Here is an 18,353-nt window from a genome sequence, read left to right on the forward strand (position 1 = left end):
ACACATGAAGCATCAACACTTAGTAGGTGTTCGATAGCTTTTGAGCTCCATTTTGATTCCCTTTCTTCTCATAAAAACTTTCCCAACTCATAATGACTACTTATTTCAAAGAGCTCATGGTTTACTTAGGGTTGATGCATTTAATTTGGTATTTATCTCACTACCAATTATGTCTGTTTTTCAGACATAACTGATTAGAATAACTTAACACAGCACTGGTCATGTAGTGGAAACTTTCAAAATACTTTGTAAATGAAATTTGGATTCATCTTTAATCTCGGTCAGCAAACACCTTGATAGAATGAAGGCTTTACCCCAACCCTAAGATCTGACCTCCCCTGCCTCTGTAACCCCATCTCACTTACTTCTTCTCCCCTTGGTCATTATACTTTAGTCACACTGGCTGGTTCCTTCTCCTCTCCCTCATCTCAGCTCAAAGGGGGCTTCCTCGGGGATCCCTTCAGGGGCTGCCCTAAAAGGCTCTGTGCCCCTCCCCAATTGCCTACCTGGTTCCTTTTCTCCATAGTACATATCTTTATCTGACTTAGCTTCTTCTTTACTTGTTTGCTTGTTTTTGGTCTGCCTCCTGCTGCTAGACTATAAGCTCCACCAGCACAAGAAACAGGCTGTGGTTTTTGTTCACCCTGTATCCCCCATGCCAGGCACACTGCTAAGTGTTCAATAAATATTTGTGGAATGAATGAATGGCACTTTGCTTTCTCCGTAACCATCCATCTTCATGATACTGGATAGTTAGACATAAATTAAGGACTCATATGATCAGTGCTAGACTCCAATGGCACTAATGCTTAAAGAGACACTTGATAGCATAGAACACCCTGGAACTGGGCAAGCATTGATAGAAACATGAGAAACTTTCTTATTGGTCCGATTAGAGAAGGTGACAACTTAGGTGCAACTTGGTTTCTGCTCTAGAAAAAGGCACACCAAAGACTGAACAAAGGAATAAGGTCTTTACAAAGCATCCCTTCTTTAACCAACCTCATCTCTGCTACCCTAAATCATGCCTCTCACTCTCACTCCTGCTTGGCCAAGTTTTCTCTGATTCACTTGGGCTCCCTAAACATTAGCCTCTGTCTTCTGCTTGGGCCCACCGGCACTGTAAGCCTTGCTTAACCAACGACCCTGCTGCACTGCTTCTGGCTCAGCAGCCTGCGGGCTCCACTGTGAAGGCTAAAGCCAGGCCAAGGTGAAAACCCCACCCCACTTGAAACACTTGCTCTTTACTCCACCTTCCGAAATTTTGAGAATTTTCCCCCGCTCTCTATCCTGTATCCACACCAGGGACCTTCCTGAATACACCCCCAACCCCTTAAAGTTTGACACCTAATTTCCCTTTGACTTTAACCTTCATTGATCAGTATATGTTCAGTCATAGTTATGCCATTAACCCAAGTTCTAGCTAGTCAAGGTGCATCATCTGGCCTTAAACGACAAGGTTACATTGTTGGTTTTATTCCAGGAAAAGTTTCAAAACCCTATGCACACTTTGAGGTAGATTTACAAAAAAAAAAAAAAAAAAAAAAAATTACCTCCTTTCAAATGAAAGACCCACCCACAGGTTGCCATGTTTCTAATACATCCCTTAAAATTATTTCTTTGCCCTTCAGAGAAATCAGAGAACACTGAATTTCCCTTGGTGGTGATTTCAACAATTCTCTTTACTAACTCATTCTTAAGATGTGGTTAAGTAGATCCCCTTTTCCCCTTGTCTCTCCTATATCTCAAAATGGGTAGGCAAGAACACTGTGACCCTTCTTCATATACATCAACAATCCATGAACGTCTATTTCTTGCCAAGCCTTAGAGCCAGCCACTGGGCACTGCACTTTCCCAGGACCCCAGCCCTCCTCATTAAGTTTGAAGCTATGGGTGAAGGAAAAAAATGCAGTTGTTTTACAGATGTGCAGTGAAAGCAGCTACTAAAGGGTATTTTACTAGTTCAATATGGTAAAAGAAATCAGCCATGGCTGGCACCACCACACATTGTTTCAGAAAAATGCACTGTGGCGAACTGACACTGCACCTATAATTTTAAAAGATTTGCTCATTTATACTAACCGGCAGCATTTTCTGCCACATAATGGAGAAATTCACAGGATGCTGGGCCCCTCATGGCTTCTGTGGCTATAAAAGCCCCTTCATGCTGGATTTTTTATATTTGGTAAATTAACAGTTTACTGTTCCAAGATTCCTACGTGTTTATATTATTGCTTTTCTAACATAAAAGTTTGCAGTTGTTATGGAAACATATGGTAACATTTGCCGCTAAATTTTAAATGCATTTTCTACCCCTGTTACACACCTGAAATGAAGCCAAAAACTCTCTTTGCTTTACATTAGAGTGAAATTCAAACTGGTCTGGGTGACTATAAATGGTTACTGTTTGTCTTGGCTCCTACCTGTATCAGATTTAGACTGAGGAATCTTAGGGAAGAAATTACACGGGATAAAATGGATATTTTTAAATTACAAGGCCTGCAATTCCAGTGGCTCCAAATATCAGCTTTCTGTTTCATCTCAGCCTGCCAGAAAGAAAATGGTGGGGCTGGGCAATAAAAGATAGACAACAGTTACTCTCCAGAGCCAAACACTTCTTGTTTTGATTATACTGGAGGAGGAGGTTGCAGATCCTGATCAGTTAAGTCTTGTTAGCAAATTAAATGGTTGTAGATCACAATGGTGCAAGACATGAATTTTAGCCCTTGCTTGGCTTTGAGTTGAGATGACAAAAGTATAAATTCTTTCAACCCATTTTGTTCTGCAATTCTCCTCTTTGAGCACCTCACAAATCTCAAGTAATTGTTCGTGATGACTCTGGGCCCACAGGGAGGGTGGCTTGGAAACATTCATTGGACGGGTTTTCTAAGAGCCCCAATTACCCATTTCTCCATTGCTTAACACCTCACCCAAGTCAAGTTTTCCTTATGCAATGTAACTAGTCATAAATACTACTTAAGAAAACTAGGTACTTTTGGCTCAGAACCATACCAAATGAGAAGACAGTTTGAGAATTCTTGCCTGCTTGAGCGTTTTTCTGGGACTTTAAACCAAGGTAAATCGAGAGCCACAGAAGAATTTCAAATGGGACCTCACAGGCTTAATTCCCACCTCCATCTCAGTCCTATGGGCTGTGTTCTTCCATTCATTCCAGCACATTTGTTAACCGTCAAGATTAATTTTCATAGGTTAACTGTCTTTCTTCTTTCTGGGAATATAACCATGCTATTTGCTACAGAGTTTCACTTTAAGTTTCCCACAAGATTAGACATTGCTTGCATATATTTGAAGCAAATGGGGAAAAGAATTATGAGGCTTTTCTAAGTATGAAAATATGGGAAGCTGCCAAAGAGTTTTTGCTTCATTGACCTTCACATAGTAAGACATGTCTTACTGATCCCCTAATAGTACATATTCACAGGGTGCTATGGCAGTAATTGAAAAAATAAGCTTATACCCTCCCTTATCAAAATATTCCAGGCTCAAAGTCATCTATTCTAACACACATCCAGGATGCTAAGGCAGCAGCAGCAGCGTAGGTTAGAGCCCTTCGCAAAACATGATGATCACAGTATTATTCTAGGCACTGTTGCATGTTTTCGTGTTTTCCTATCTTCCTTCTTTAGAGAACAGATAGAGAGTAATATTTCTTAATCCATAAAGACATAGAAAAATGAAGTGGATTACAAAGAAGACACTAGAAGCTGACTACCTGGGCTCAGATCCTAGCGTGCCCACTTAGAACCTGTGCTATCCTGAATAAATTCCCTAACCTTTCTGGGTCTTACTCACCTTAACTATAAAATGGGAAAAAAATAGTACTTCACTGGGTTGTTGAGGAGTGAATAAGGAAATATGGCCAAACACTTAGAGAAGCATCTGGCATACAGTAAAGACTCAGTAGAAGTAAGCTGCTACTATTAATTATTACAATGATTACCTTCTTCATAATCAATAGCATAATTATGATTGAGATATGTTTGTGGACCCCTCTGGTTTATAAGGCCATTGTTTCATAAACTTTGATGATGTGATCCACCATGATTTTTAGCCATATCCATGAACCACCTACATTATTACATTTCTAGCATTTGTCTTTAAATCAACTTCAAAAAAAAAAAAACCTTAAAGATTAAGCTGTCCTGTCCTCAATCATATTTTTTGAGAACCCTAGATCCAATATGCTGATTATGCTTTTCCAACCTAAAGTAAAATATATTCAGTTAAACAGGAGGAATAAGTTTTTGAGATCTATTGCATAGCAGTGTAACCATGGTTAATAGTAGCACATTGTATATTTCAAAACTGCTGAAAGTAAATTTCAAATGTCTCACCATACACAGAGAAAAGCAAAATATATAACTTTTAAAATAAAAAGTATTCATCAGTGTATTACAAAGTCATCTTGGGTGTCACCAGTAGTATCTGTACTACACTTCAGGAGGCTCTGAGCTAGGCCTTGGCACATTTCAATGGGGCCTACTTACACAGGGACTGGGACAACATGTTAGACTCAACAAAAACCCACCACCACAATGATCCATGTGGAAAATACACAGCCTTGTCAAGGGACTGAACGTGGATGACTGTCACTAAGCTTACTTTGCTTAGCACATATTCAGGTCTAAAGCCTGTCTCAGCACGAACAGATTGAAGACCGTTCCCTCTTATTAGCCTAAATTCCTAGTAATGTAGCCATCACGTTGGTAAGGTAGCTTGGAGACAGGGTGAGGCTCTTGTGAAAGAAAAAAACGACACTGTATCTAGAGGTTTTATCCAATCTCTGCAGACTGGTTTAAATGCATTTTGACCCCTGTGCTAACCCATTTGCATGTGATACATTTGGCATAAGAAAAGATTAATTACTAATAAAAAGAAGCTAATATCTCTACAGCAAATATATTATCACTTTGTAGAACAGGACATAAAGGTTTGCACTTGCATCATTAGCTCAGCTATAATAAATGAGATGCTCTTTGTGATGTATAATATGGTAAAGAAAACACAGCTGTTTGCTTCTGTAGGAAAGTGCCTAGGTGCACTGCACCTGAGTCTGCAAACACTTAATAAGCCCTCAACAACAAAGCTGCATCACTGAGAACAGCAATAGCTAAAAACCATTATCCATGGATAATTAACTATGTCAGGACATTGAGGTCCTAACATGAGGTCCTCATAATTCCCCACTAAGGGAAAGACAGTAAAACATTATTATAATATATTACTAATATTTAATAAGAAGACTGTTCTATTTGTGTGTTATTAATGCAAGCTGTAAGTTACTGCCTCATTTGAATTATTATTAGTTCTTCTGGGCATTCTATCACTTAAATGGCAAAGCAGCCCTTTGAGCTTAAGAATAGTAAAGAAATCTTTCCATTTGGGATTAAAATTTTAAAAATGTATTTGCAATTTATTCTGTTTATTTTCCCTCCAATTGCATGAACATTTCTATGGTGGACATTTATCCCTGGAAAAGCCATAACTAAAATGACCAATTCTAAGGAAGTTCAAAAACTGTACAATTGTAAAACATTTCTAGTGTACTCATTTGATCTTTAGAAAAGTCCCTCATTTTGCTTTCTCCAAGTATGTTGGTCATTTTGAGACTCTCCCCTATAAAACAAAGTATTTAAATTTCTCAGTAACAAGGCTTTTTGACGCTTGAAGACAAAAGCTCCACTCCATTTATTAAGACGACTTCCTACTGTGTGGGGCTGTTTTTTACCTCATAATTAAAATAGCACCTGAACAGGACCATCTGTGAGCATGGATTAAGTTTTTTACAAATGTGAGTATCTTTTCTTTTTTTTTCTGCCAAATGCCTCTAAAAACTCATACATATTTGTGTGACACACCAAAAAAAAAAAAAAGAAAGAAAGAAAGAAAAGCATGCTTAAATAAACCTTTCCATCCACCCCCACCAAAAAAAAAAAAAAATGAAGGTAGTTAGGGTAAACATTTTGCTCTTCACTGCAACCTACCATGCATCAATAAATAAATGTACAGCTCTATAATTTGCTCAGAGAATGAATGAACTGTCAGTCTTTGCTTTCTGTTTCTAGATTCTGTCAGTTTATGGCAACCCAGAGACAGAGTCTGCCACTTAATTTTCCTCCTCCTTTTTCAAATACACACATTTTGAAAAAGACATTATTTATCCAAAAGGCTGCCAAGATGTTGGGTTAGGATGGATTTAGATATACAGACTATTTGACAAGCTAGTCTTATTTAACCAAAATAAAGTCTCTTTGGGATTTTTTTTTTTTTTTTTTTTTTTTTTTTTTTACAAAAACTGCAAATCCATAAATGCGGAGATTATAAACATTGATACAGAAATTTCTTCCAGAGGGTTTTCTGACCTTAGGTTAACTTTGCCATAGAATTTCATGTTTCTTTGGAAATGTTGGCTTACTTTAATGAAATAGTTCTTTTGGTACAGTCGGGGCTGTGATGTCAATCTGGCTCCATTCTAATAACCCTTATGAAATATTTACAATGACATTTAACCACGCATGCGTAACAGCTGACTTTAGTGGCAGCCAAGGTTTAGGCTTACCCTTTTCTCTTTATTAAAGGAAAAATAGTTTTTATATTTTCCTCCTCTCCAGCAGCTCAAACCCACGTGTACTTAACAACTTCCCGAACCACACCTCCATGTGGCCATCAGCCTGGAGCAGTGAGACTGGGAGATTATTCTGCCACATGATGTCTTCGTGCCATGAAAGGACAGCTGGGTTGCCCCATGGCGGAGCTGGGCGCTAATGCAAGAGCTTGGGGGTGTAACAGGAGAAATGGCGACTCACTAGCAATGAAGTCCTGCCTTCCTGTCTGAGAATTAAACCCTTCATCAGATTCAAAACTGCCAACATTTTTGCACAGTCTTTTTATAGTGACAATGTGCACCATATATACCTCGTTCACTTTTGGAAACTCTCATATGCTTTCTCTGTAAAAGGGAGGATGAAACACTGCCAAGTTCAAGGCGAACATACACACACGTGTGCATACCCAAATATTTCCCCTAAGCCAAAACCTACATAGAATAGAACAATGTTACAAGATCACAGAGGCAGTACCCCCGATTGTGTTCTGGTCTCCTGGCCAGGGTCATCGCCTCTATTCTTGAGAAGTGTGAGAGATTGAGAAGGTTTTTAATGCAAAGCAGTCACGACTTCCACTCTGTATCAGAATCCTACCCACACCATCCAGCCTCCAGACATGTTTTGATTAGCCTGAATAACAGTTTGTAAACTGTTTGTAAAACATGGGAATTGGTTGCTAACATTTAAATAGTTGGGAGATTTCATAAGCATACACACACAATCAGAATTTTCCACTTCTCTGGAAAATGTGGAAGGCTCAGTAACACGGATCCAGCCTCCTCGCCAGGCCGAATGGCAGCCGCCCACTTGAGACGGAGTGCGATCTCCCCTGTTCGCCCCAGTGTTACCTCTCTGGCTTCACTTGTCCAGGCTATTGCCAGGCCCTGGGGACATTTGAGTCTGCAACCCCTGGTCTGAATCCACTAGCCTTCACTAGAAAACTCACAAATACCCAACTCTGGTGCCCCTACCATCAAGAGCTCAGAAGAACACTTCCTTTAGAAAGCCTAGTGCCTCTTTGGGCACGATTTCACCGTTCCATATATCCTCCTAACCCCTCAAAACCACGTCTCTTAGTTACACAGTCCCAGTGTAATGATCTCAGGCACCCTTGGTACAAAAGCTAGTGGATATGTGAACCCAATCAAAATGTTCAGAAACACACAGGGAGAAATCGCCACCTCAGGGAAAGGCTCTCTCACTTTACAATGCAGAGAGTTCTCGACCCGCCACTGAAGCCAACTCTGTGTACGCTTCACTCACGCTCACACTCAGAGTAGTACGTGCAGACGGACTTTCTTAACACACCCTCTCTGACTTTTCTGCCACAGCCTGTTTCCAATGCTGCTAGGAGATGCTAGGCTTAAAACAGCTCCCAATTCTCAAAGGCCCCCTCAAAGCTTTTAAAGCTAGCATAACATGCAGAATTTCAAATGAAGAACCAACAGCAGAAAGATCATTTACAGTAACTACACAAACAAGCTAAATGAAAGACTTGTGTTCAGTCATTAAAAATAATAATGCTAAAGCCCCGAGGGCTGAAATGTAAAGCTTATACTTCGAGGGAGGAAACAGAAAAGGAGTGTGTTTATTCTCCCAATAAGATAACCTGCTAATTTATTTAGTAGGCAATTTTAGAGTACATTCGTTCACAGTGAAATCTCACTTTATCAGATTAAACGAAAAAATAACAAGCACAAATAAAATGCTCGTTCAAGCCAAGGGCTTGTGCAAGATAGAGATCACTGCGTGGGCGACCGGCATGGGGCTGCGGGGAGGTGCTGCCTCTAAAGAGCTTCCGCCCCTCTGTTCTCCTGGTCTCCTGAACCAAGCCCAGAGTCAGTTATAGAGTTATCTACCTCACACTTTGCAGATGATGCCTAACATCATGACAACAGAGAAGAGGAAAGGTCTCTGGATCTGCCTACCTACAACAAGTTTCTGTAAAGTAATGAATACAGACAGCTTGGGGACCCTCCACCTGCGCTGCCTGCCTCTTCCTGCCTGCAAAGTGAAACCACCAGGGATTGGCAGAAGGTACTTGTCTGACAGGGCCAGGACAGCCTTTCTCCTCAGTGACAGCCTGGGCCTACCCTCTTAAACTTGACCCACCATAATTCCTTCACAATGCAGCAGCGAGGCAGCTGACAGTAGCAGCTGCAGCTCCTAAGCGAGATGGATGGAATTTTCATAACTAGTTCCCCAAGTTACATTTTACCTTCAAGATAATTTATGAGCTGCTCTGGAGCCTTGAAGAGACAATATGCTTGCCATAAAATTAACTGTAACAGTCTTGTAGGTTATAATTAACACTGGGAGGGTAGCACCAACTGGATGAAACACATGGCATAATTAATGGTGAAACTGGAAATGAAGAAGCTAACAATATCATTACTGTGCGCACTGCCTAGCAAAATCTATGCTTTCCGAGGGTTAATTGCAATTGCCTTTCAGGCCCATATTCTGGTAGGGAAGAGGCCAGAGCTGGGCAGAGGGGCAGCAGTTTTGCTGGCAAGGCCGTGGGGCACCTGGACAGATACAGACTCAGTCGACAGTCTGGAAAGAGAGCCATCCTAGGGAATCTGGGGTTCAGACCAAACTCTACATAAGCCTTCCCTGTAAATACGACTTCATCTTCTCAGTAAACAGCATCTTTTTCAGTGAAGAAAAAGATACGGATAGAAAGCGGAGAATTAGAAGTCTCTAAATGCCCTTCCAAGGCTTATGGTATTTACTTAGGGTGCCACAGAATGGTAGCATTTCAAATTAACACAGGCAAATCTTGGTAAAAAATTAAGATGGTCAACTAAACCTAAAGGTTTATTAAACTGCAGAGTAATCTCCTGAGCACCCTACCCAAAGGAAAAGATGGAGAGAAAGCTAATCAAAAGAGTTCTGCCAATCACTCCCAACTCAGAAAGAAACACTATTCCTCTCACGCATGGATCCTCAGCAGTCTGACCAACACCAGAGAGAGGGTAGATATTCTAAACGCACTGGAACAATTCAAATAATTTTAATGAGCAATTTTAAGGAGACTGACCTATTTTTGTTTTCTGATTTGTTTGTTTTGTTTTTTTGTCCTGGGACAAGATACTGGAAGATTCTGATAAATGATGCAACAGTGTCCCCTACAGGCCAACAGAGCTGTTCCTTCCCCTTCCCCCATCCTCTCCCCGCATTACTTCCCCAACCGAAAGCCAGTTAAACTTTTATCTATAACCTGGAATATACATTACAGAGTAAATTTGTAAAATACACTGGGGACACCCCTGAGATAGAATAAAATTACTACTCTTCATGTGCGGTAAATTGTTTCCTAGATATAAACACACTGTACAGCTGGTGATTAACCCATTAAGGAGTAGATAAATTGCTACCCTTTCACCTCAAGGGCACCTACTCAAATCAGCCTTGGCTAACACAGCCCCCAAAATTACTCGACTTAGAGGATTTACAGATTCTTGGAGGCTAAACTATGATGTTCTCATCTCTGCCCCTACTCTCCCACCTTCTAAAAGTTGTAACCAATATAAAAGGAATGACATAGCTATAACGGTGATAAGTTTCCTTTAAAAGATTTATGGTAGGGAGATTTATAAAGCATTAGCTGGACAGTATTTCCTTATAGAGATGCACCCACAACTAAAAAGTGTGAAACAGGTTTAGGTAGCAGAGGAAATAAATATTTACGGATACATACCCGGCTATCTCCACACTGGGGAGGATCCTGGAAGATCTCTAAACCCCATAATGTGAGGCTCAGTCAAAGTACTTAATCTACCATAGGAGTGGCTGATAACAACTAAAGCTTTGTTATTGCTCTTGGCCAAGTTGGGCCATCTTGGCTTAAATTCCATCTCCACTACTCACTAGCTATTGCCTTGGGCCAGTTACTCTGTATCTTTCTGCCTCCCTTTTCTCACCATATAAAGCATTTAAAACCTGTCTGGCACTTAGTGAGTTCTCAATCAATGTTAGCAGCTATTATGGTTAAAATGAGCACAACTTCGGATTTCAAAGAAAGTGGCAGAAGGGTGAAAGCCCTCAGGAATAGCACTTACCTTTGCTGCTCCCTGGGATCTAACTTAGGGAGCTACACCTTGTCAGAGCGGGAAGATGCCTTCTGCCTTTGGGGTTATCTGGATCAAGTCACTTTTTTAGATAAAGCTGCTAAGGCGCAGAGTGTCTGTGACATGCCCAGAGTTCCACAGCCAGATGGTGATAGGATTCAAACTGGAGTCCAGCCTTATATCCGTCAATCCCGTACAACGGTACTTAGTGCAGGGCCTGGCACAGGCTGAGCTTGGCCTAGCATTCCTCCCTGCACCAGTTTAGCAATGTCGGGCCCCTACCAGGAGGCTGAGATGTTTATTACGCAGGGCACTCCCTCAAAGGAGAGGCCGGTTTGGATGAGGGTGGCTGGGTCGATTCCGGACTTTTTTGTTTTGATTTGAAAATGATGACAGGTAATTTTTACTGAACACCTAGTATGTTGCAGGTCCTTGCTCTAGGTGTTTTACGTGGAATCGCTTAATCAACCCCATCAAATAGGTTCTAGTATTATCATCCCCTAAGGGTGAGGAATCTGAGGCCTTCTGATTTCAAGATGGTTCTTTTTTAAGCACCAAAGGAGGCAAGAAAAGCTTCATTTTTCTCTGCTGCACCCCTTTTAATAGAAGGATTAGTTCTGAGAAATTTGGATTCAGTCAAAAGGCTGCACTTAAAGACCTAGAAGGCCACATGTGATCTTAAGGCTGCAGGTTCCCCACCCCTTGTTACTTAAAATTTATAATTGTAACTTGCCTGGAGTTACAGAAGTGGATCCAAGAATCAAACCCAGGCAATCTGACTCCAAATCTATGCTCCCAACCACCATGCCATATTAATGAAGTTTACTCTGGAGGAAAACAAATCTTCCCCCATTCAATATTAAGAACTAGGTCCCTCTGGAGAGAGAGTAGCATAAATTTTATACAATGACCACTGATCATATATAGATTTCTCTCTGCACAAGTGAGAGCTACCCACTTGTAGCCAACACAATTTGGCAATGGAGCAATAGTCCTCACGGTGGCTGGGCATATGGTGAGAGTCGCACAAGAACACTTAAGGAGAACCTGTTTCTTTCTTCTCTGGGACATGGGTTCCCGCAGAATCATGACTCAATCTCTTTCACAGCATTTGTTATTCTATATTGTATAATATATTTCCCCTAATCAAGTGTTACTCATCTCTATAACCTCAGGGCCTAGGATGGTGCTAGTACCAGGTAGGTGCTCAATAAATATTTGATGAACCAACACATGACTGAAAGATCACTCACAGCAACAACCACTGCATTTATGACGTGCTTAAGTGCATTATCACATGTAACCCCCCCCCCCACCTATGAGATAGGTATGGCTTCTCCACTTCTCTCTTATAAGAGAGATTTGTCAATATAGCATGGCCTGAATTTAAACCTTCCTTAAAGTGAAGACCTTTAAAGTGGCACATTTCTTGGAAAAGTAGCTGGGAACCAGGGTGCAGATAATTGAAGGAGAAATTAATGTTGTGGTCCCCCAAGATGGTGTTCCTCAGAATACTGGTATCCCACGAGTGTCTCACAAATAAAACCCACTACAACTAGAAATGCAAGTTTTATGGTGAAGATTAGAAAAGAAAATTATATCTTTATCTCAACTGAATGATTTTATTTTGGTTCTATTGAGTGTTGAATATATAGGACACGGCAACTCTATGCATTTTATAAAAGAAATTTGCAGAGTCCCACTTGGGAAAACAGTTCTTATTTGTCATCCCACTAGAATATAAGTTCTACAAAAAAAGAGTTTTCAACAGTTTGATTCACTGCTATATTTCCAGAACCTTGAACAGTGCTTAGAAAATAACAGATACTTAATAAACATTTGTCAAATAAATAAATGAATCAATGTTTTCTCAAAAAGTTTAAGCAGCACTGCACATAAGAAACAGCTGGCAACTAATCACAGAAACCTGCCAGAAATGGAGCTCATGCTAAAATCCATGTGTTGATTTTATAAATAAGATGCACAGAAGTCAATTGGCTTTTGTCCCCCATAAAACTGTTCAAATAATGACAGTAACAATGGTAATAACATTAACAACACTTGCCTCCTTAAGATAAGTTGCTGTATCTTGGGGAAAAAAAGGTAATCCTATCTCTAGACTCATTTAATCCTTGCTCTAAATTTATACAATGTTTCAATTCCTACACATTTATGAGGAGGTTTTATGGAGTTATCAGGTTTTATGGAGTAATCAGGTTCAGAGACACAAAGGACATTCTTCTGCTAAGGGCAGCAGAAACTAGAGACTGTAATTATTAAAGGAGAAAGGACTGATGCATTAAAAAAGAAAGCCATCGATGGCAATTAGCAGGCCAGTGCCTCCCTGCTTCTCCCTCAAATCTCTCTCCTTTATTCCGCATGCCCTCCACAACACTGCAAACAAATCCAGCGACTGAACTATAGACGCCACCACTTCTAGTTCCCAACTAACTAGCTCTGCCAGAACAAGCAGCCATTGTCTCTAGCATGAATGATAGCAGCTGACATGGTCAGCTAAAACGATCACAAGTTGTCTCAGCGGCTAACTGCATCAGCCTCATCCCGTGGCCCACCCTTAAGGCTAGTGGCTCCACTTTCTGTTTTAACTACAACTCCTAGGGCAAAAAACAAGTTCTGGCCCAAATGCCAAATCACCAAGGCTAATGCTCATCACTGCACTGATATCATTAAAGCCACATCAGGACATCAGCAGGTAACCAGGAAAAAGCAGCTGCAGACAGACTTGAAGCCACATTAGCCTCAGCTTTGCCTCTGCTGGACTAAAACCCATCCCTTTATTCAAAGGCACGCCCTAGAGAGGGCCTTACAACTCTCTCCTTTCCGCCCCCCCCCCCACCCAGTTCTTCTCCTCACCCAGCTCTGTTCCATTTTTAGAAAGGGCAGGGAATCAGGAATGGCTGGCTCAGGGATGAGACCACGTCTTTTTGTCCTGGCTGAGCCCAGTCCCACGGTGTTCTCTTCCTAAAGTACCCCTGAGTCAGCCTCGGCACATAGCATCCTTCCTCCCTCATGCTGGAACAAGGTCCTGGGTGCTACCTTGGGGTTTAAACACCAGAGAACTGCATCACAAAGATCTCTCCTGCCTCCTAATGTCAAGGTTTCCACACCTGGCAAGGATTGGGAAAAAAAGCAACCGGTAATATCTCAAATGGTCATTCCTCTTCACAATTAATAAGGAATACAAAGTACTTATAAACACAGGAATGGGTTGGGAGGAAAGTTATTTCTCTCAGTCAGCCATTCAACAAATCTGAGCGCTGGGCATTCCTCTAGATGCTGGCGTATGGGGTGAACAAGGCAGTGAGGCTCCTTCCTCATACAGGGCGCCATTCTTGTAGGGACCAAGGGCCTTGGCCTCCTAAAGGCTTGATGAAAAATCGCCAACACATGGCAAATTGATTAATAGGAGGAAATGCAGACAAATTTATTTAATGTGTATACAGGGAAGCCCTCAGAAGGAATACTCAAAGGCACAGGGGAAATTGTCCATTTTTATGCTTAGCTGCAACAAGGTATAGCCAGCATGCAGAAACATGATTGGACAAAAAGGGTATGACTAAGTGAGGAAACCCAGCAAGGCCCGTCTGTCTAGATTCTTCTTGGCCTCTCTGAGCATACGTTCCTGCCTTTTGGGTGTAGGGTAGGACCCTCATTGGAATGGGGGTCTTATGACCTACAGTCAAACAAGTAGGTCAGATAATTTCCTTATGGTCAGTTTTTAGCTTAATGTTACAAAGATCTGGGGTACGGGTTTTACCGTGGGTGAACAAACAGACAGATGCACCGCCTTCATGAAGCTTACATTCTGATAGGAGAGACGAAAATGTAAACACAGAATCAAGTGCATATATATAATAATAAATGTCTGACTATTCCTTTCTGTAAGCTTCTATAAAACTATTTTAAGTTCCCTTTAGGCACACCCCATTGCTAAATCACCTTACAGTTTTGCACAGTGCCTCACACAAAAAAAGAATAAAAACGTACATGCTAGCCATCGTGTTATTAACTGCCCCCTATACTAAACTAGAATTGAGGCTGTGTCATACTCATCTTGACATTCCCCACAGTATCTAGCACAGTTACTTGCACATAATAAACACTCAATAAATAATAGTTAATTGCTAAACTAAACTGTGTCGACCTGTCAGTTTTGCGTATAATCCAGGACTGCCAAAAGGCAAAAAGAGAAACCAGATACCCACGGAGAAAGCCGCGCCGTGCCAGTCTTAGAACCTGAGCTGATCCACGTAAGTAACTTATACAAAGTCTTTTATTTGTTGAGCCCAGATCAAAGTTCTAAAGCTGATTAGCGTGGAAAAGTAAATCCTATTCCTTACAAGTTCTAGGTTCTAACAACCAGCCTTTGGAGCCTTAACAAAGATGTCCCGTGTGGATCCATTCTGGAGGTAAGTGGCGGTGGCTGGGGTCACGGAGAATAAGAAGATGATCAATAATAAGACAGTTGTTTTACCTGCCCAGAAAATATGCTAACTTGGTAGTTTTTTGAGTTGCCAAAGTCCAATATGAGGAAGATAAGTATATAAAGCTATCTAGGTCTTAACAGAGCCACTTTTAATGAATGAGAAGTAAGTACAGTTCTAAAAACTTTTCTAACAAACTGCCGTAAACATTTTTTGAAACTATTCTCAGCACCATTTTAAGACTCCTTACACTCAAATGAGGTTGTCTACTATGGAAGTACAGTAAGTCCCATTGGAGCCTACAAGTTGAAGAGCTATAAATGGACAGAGTTTCCATCTGATCAGGCTACAATCCTATCCAGTGTACGATGCTCCAGAGACCCTGTAATAAAAGAAATGTAAGAGAATGGTAGAAGGAATAAGTAGGGAGTCTCCAGAAACAAATAAGCTGGGACATATGCAAATAATAAAGGACAAAGTCTACTCATGGTAACAGGAAAATGAACACTGCTGCAATTTAATGACAGCCCCATTTGGAACCCTACCTCTTCAACAAGCCAAATGCTTGTGAGCTCTTTACCACTAACAAAAAGCATGAGTCCTTAAGTCTGTCATGTTTACAACTATCCTATTAAAAAAAACCAATGGATTTCAATAAGCACGTGAAAAGATGTATTTGCATTTCCCCAGTGACTAATGGTGTAGTCACTGGGGAAATGCAGATCAAAACCACAATATACTAGGACGTCTATAATAATAAAAATATGAAAATAACAGGTATTGACGAGGACATGGGAAATACTGGAACCTTTGTGCACTATAGGCAGGAATGGAAAATGGTGCAGCAGATGTGAAAAAGTCTGGCAGTTCCTTCAAAGTTAGACATAGAGTTACCATACGACCCAGCAATTCCATCTGCAGGTGTACATCCAAGAAAAGTGAAAACATGTCACTCAAAGACATGTATATGAATGTTCACAGCAGCATTATCCATAAAGCGGATAGAGATACAAGTGGAAACAACCCAAAGGTCCATCAATTGATTACTAAATAAATAAAATGTGGCACATACACACAATGGAGCATTATTCAGCAATAAAAAGGAATGAAGTAGTTACACGGTATAACATGGATGAACCCTGAAATCAGCATGCTAAACGAAAGAAGCCAGACACAAAAGGCCACATATTACATGATTCCATTTATAAGAAATGTTCAGAGTAGGAAACTCTGTAGAGATAGAAAGTACACTAGTGGTTGCTAGGACTGTGGGGAGAAGGGGAAATCGAGAGTGACTGTTAACAGATACAGGGTTTCACTTTGGGGTAACTGAACTGTTCTGGAATTGGATGGTGGTAATGGTTATACAATGTTGTATATTTACTAAAAAAATTACTTAATTGTATCCTTTAAAATGATGGATTTTATGTTATTTGAAATTTTATGTTATGTGAATTATACCTCAAATTTTAAAAACCCTAACGGCTTTGCTTTTGCCTTATTTTTTGCATTTACACCTTACTTAGCAAAAATTTAGAAGCATGGCCTTAAAGTTAAAAAGCACCTCAAAATGTTCCTCACCTCCTTGAGTCATCCTTTACCTAGCTTTCTGCTCACTCTAAATCCCCGCAGACATACATAGTCAAGCCAAAACCTGAAATGAAAGATATGCTAACTTTGGGTAATGTTTAGAAACCTTTTGTTTCCATTTTTAATATGATTATTGTCTGGGTGAGGTTTGTATTATGTAGAAAACGAAGTTCAGTATAAGGGGTTTTCAATACCACAACAATTCTAGTCTCCCAAGACACCTGCAATCAAATACTTTCCTGAGTGGGTTAGAGCAACTTGCCACTGTCTTGTGGCGACGATGGCTCCACCAGTTTCCTTTTTGCTGCCTTCCACAGGCTCTTTCTAGGAACTTTCTGCATTCTTATCCCCAGATAAACCCTTAAATTGGCTGCTTAGCATGCTCTATAGTATGTACAGCATCTCATGTGGTATTTTGTATGCAGTAGGTACATGAAATATACAAAAAGATGCCTACTGCATAAAATCATTCTCGTTTCAGAAAACAGAATCATGGCATGTGCCAGTCATCTCTGTAGAAAAGTACAGAGCTTTGTGGCCTCCAGCATCACTGATCTGAAGTCAGGACACTCCATGCTCATGAGAAACTGGGGAGAGCTTTGAAGAGATCACCTTTACCAATAACAGTAAGTGGACATATAGCTGACAGTGGCCTATCCATTGTTTGCACCAATTAGCATTGCCATGATGTTTCTTTGAAAAAGGAATAAAGAAACAAACATAGCTACTCAATTAACATTACATGATTTCTTCTTATTTTTACAGAAAAACTGCCAGGTCATAGTAGGAATAAAACATTGTTCAAGACTCACACATATAAGTATCAAAAAATCCACAATAATCAGTGGTCCAATGTGGAATGGACACCAATTTTTTTTGTAAAGAATTTTCTGTAACACTTGATTAATCTACATTATTGAAACAGGGCAAGTAGGCAGAACAAAATGTTTGACTCTCATTCTGACACGTTCAAGGCAAAAGAAGCCCACTACGTTCATGAAGCTGACTATGACAACACCCTCAAAATTTTCAGCAATCTAGGAAAGACGCCCAGGATTTGTATAAGATAAACAAGTCACTGATTTTTATTACATTTTATTTAGAAAAACAACTCGGGCATGGACATTGAACTGTACCTTTTCTTTGGTGTACTTTTCAAATGATAATTTCTTCCACTGTCACCATTAAATCTTAATCCATTCCAGCTCCTTGCATGGGTCATTGAGTCTATATGTACTGCTGTTATTTTAAAATGTTTCCCCTTGGTAGGGAAAGAGGGGGAGAAATGATGTTGAGAGCCAGATGGGCCTCTTCACAGTTCATTTATCAAACCTAATACGCTGGGCTCCACCCTCCTCTCACTCACTATTGCGGTTAAACTTCCATATAATTTGGTAATCATTTTCATTATCAGAGAGTGACCCTAAAGCAGCCTATCCTGGGACACCCAATCCTTGCAGCTGCTCTTTTTCTGCCTTTTCCTACAGTAGACCCTAAGAACCTCAGAGTTTATTAGCTGCAGACTGACCTTTGGGCTGCGGAGGTCAAGAAGGGGTCAGATCAGAGGGCTTGCCCAGTTCTTTAAAAGCTATAACAAGCTGTCCATCAGGCAGAGTGGA

General features: G+C 40.6%; 1 protein-coding gene across 7 annotated transcripts in view; it reads right to left on the reverse strand.

Annotated features, from left to right (window-relative positions):
• The window catches only part of FTO (FTO alpha-ketoglutarate dependent dioxygenase), a 353,884-nt gene that overhangs the window by 135,698 nt on the left and 199,833 nt on the right, over nt 1-18,353 (reverse strand). The window contains exon 9 of one of the 7 annotated variants that reach the window (XM_045533194.1): nt 15,346-15,526. The exons of the other annotated variants lie outside the window; for them this stretch is intronic. Coding sequence (XP_045389150.1) covers nt 15,499-15,526 — 28 coding nt within the window. The 3' untranslated portion in view covers nt 15,346-15,498. Of the gene's footprint in view, nt 1-15,345; nt 15,527-18,353 lie in introns of those variants that run through there. 7 annotated transcript variants of the gene reach the window in all.

Source organism: Lemur catta, chromosome 20, assembly GCF_020740605.2.
Source record: "Lemur catta isolate mLemCat1 chromosome 20, mLemCat1.pri, whole genome shotgun sequence".
Classification (NCBI taxonomy): domain Eukaryota; kingdom Metazoa; phylum Chordata; class Mammalia; order Primates; family Lemuridae; genus Lemur; species Lemur catta.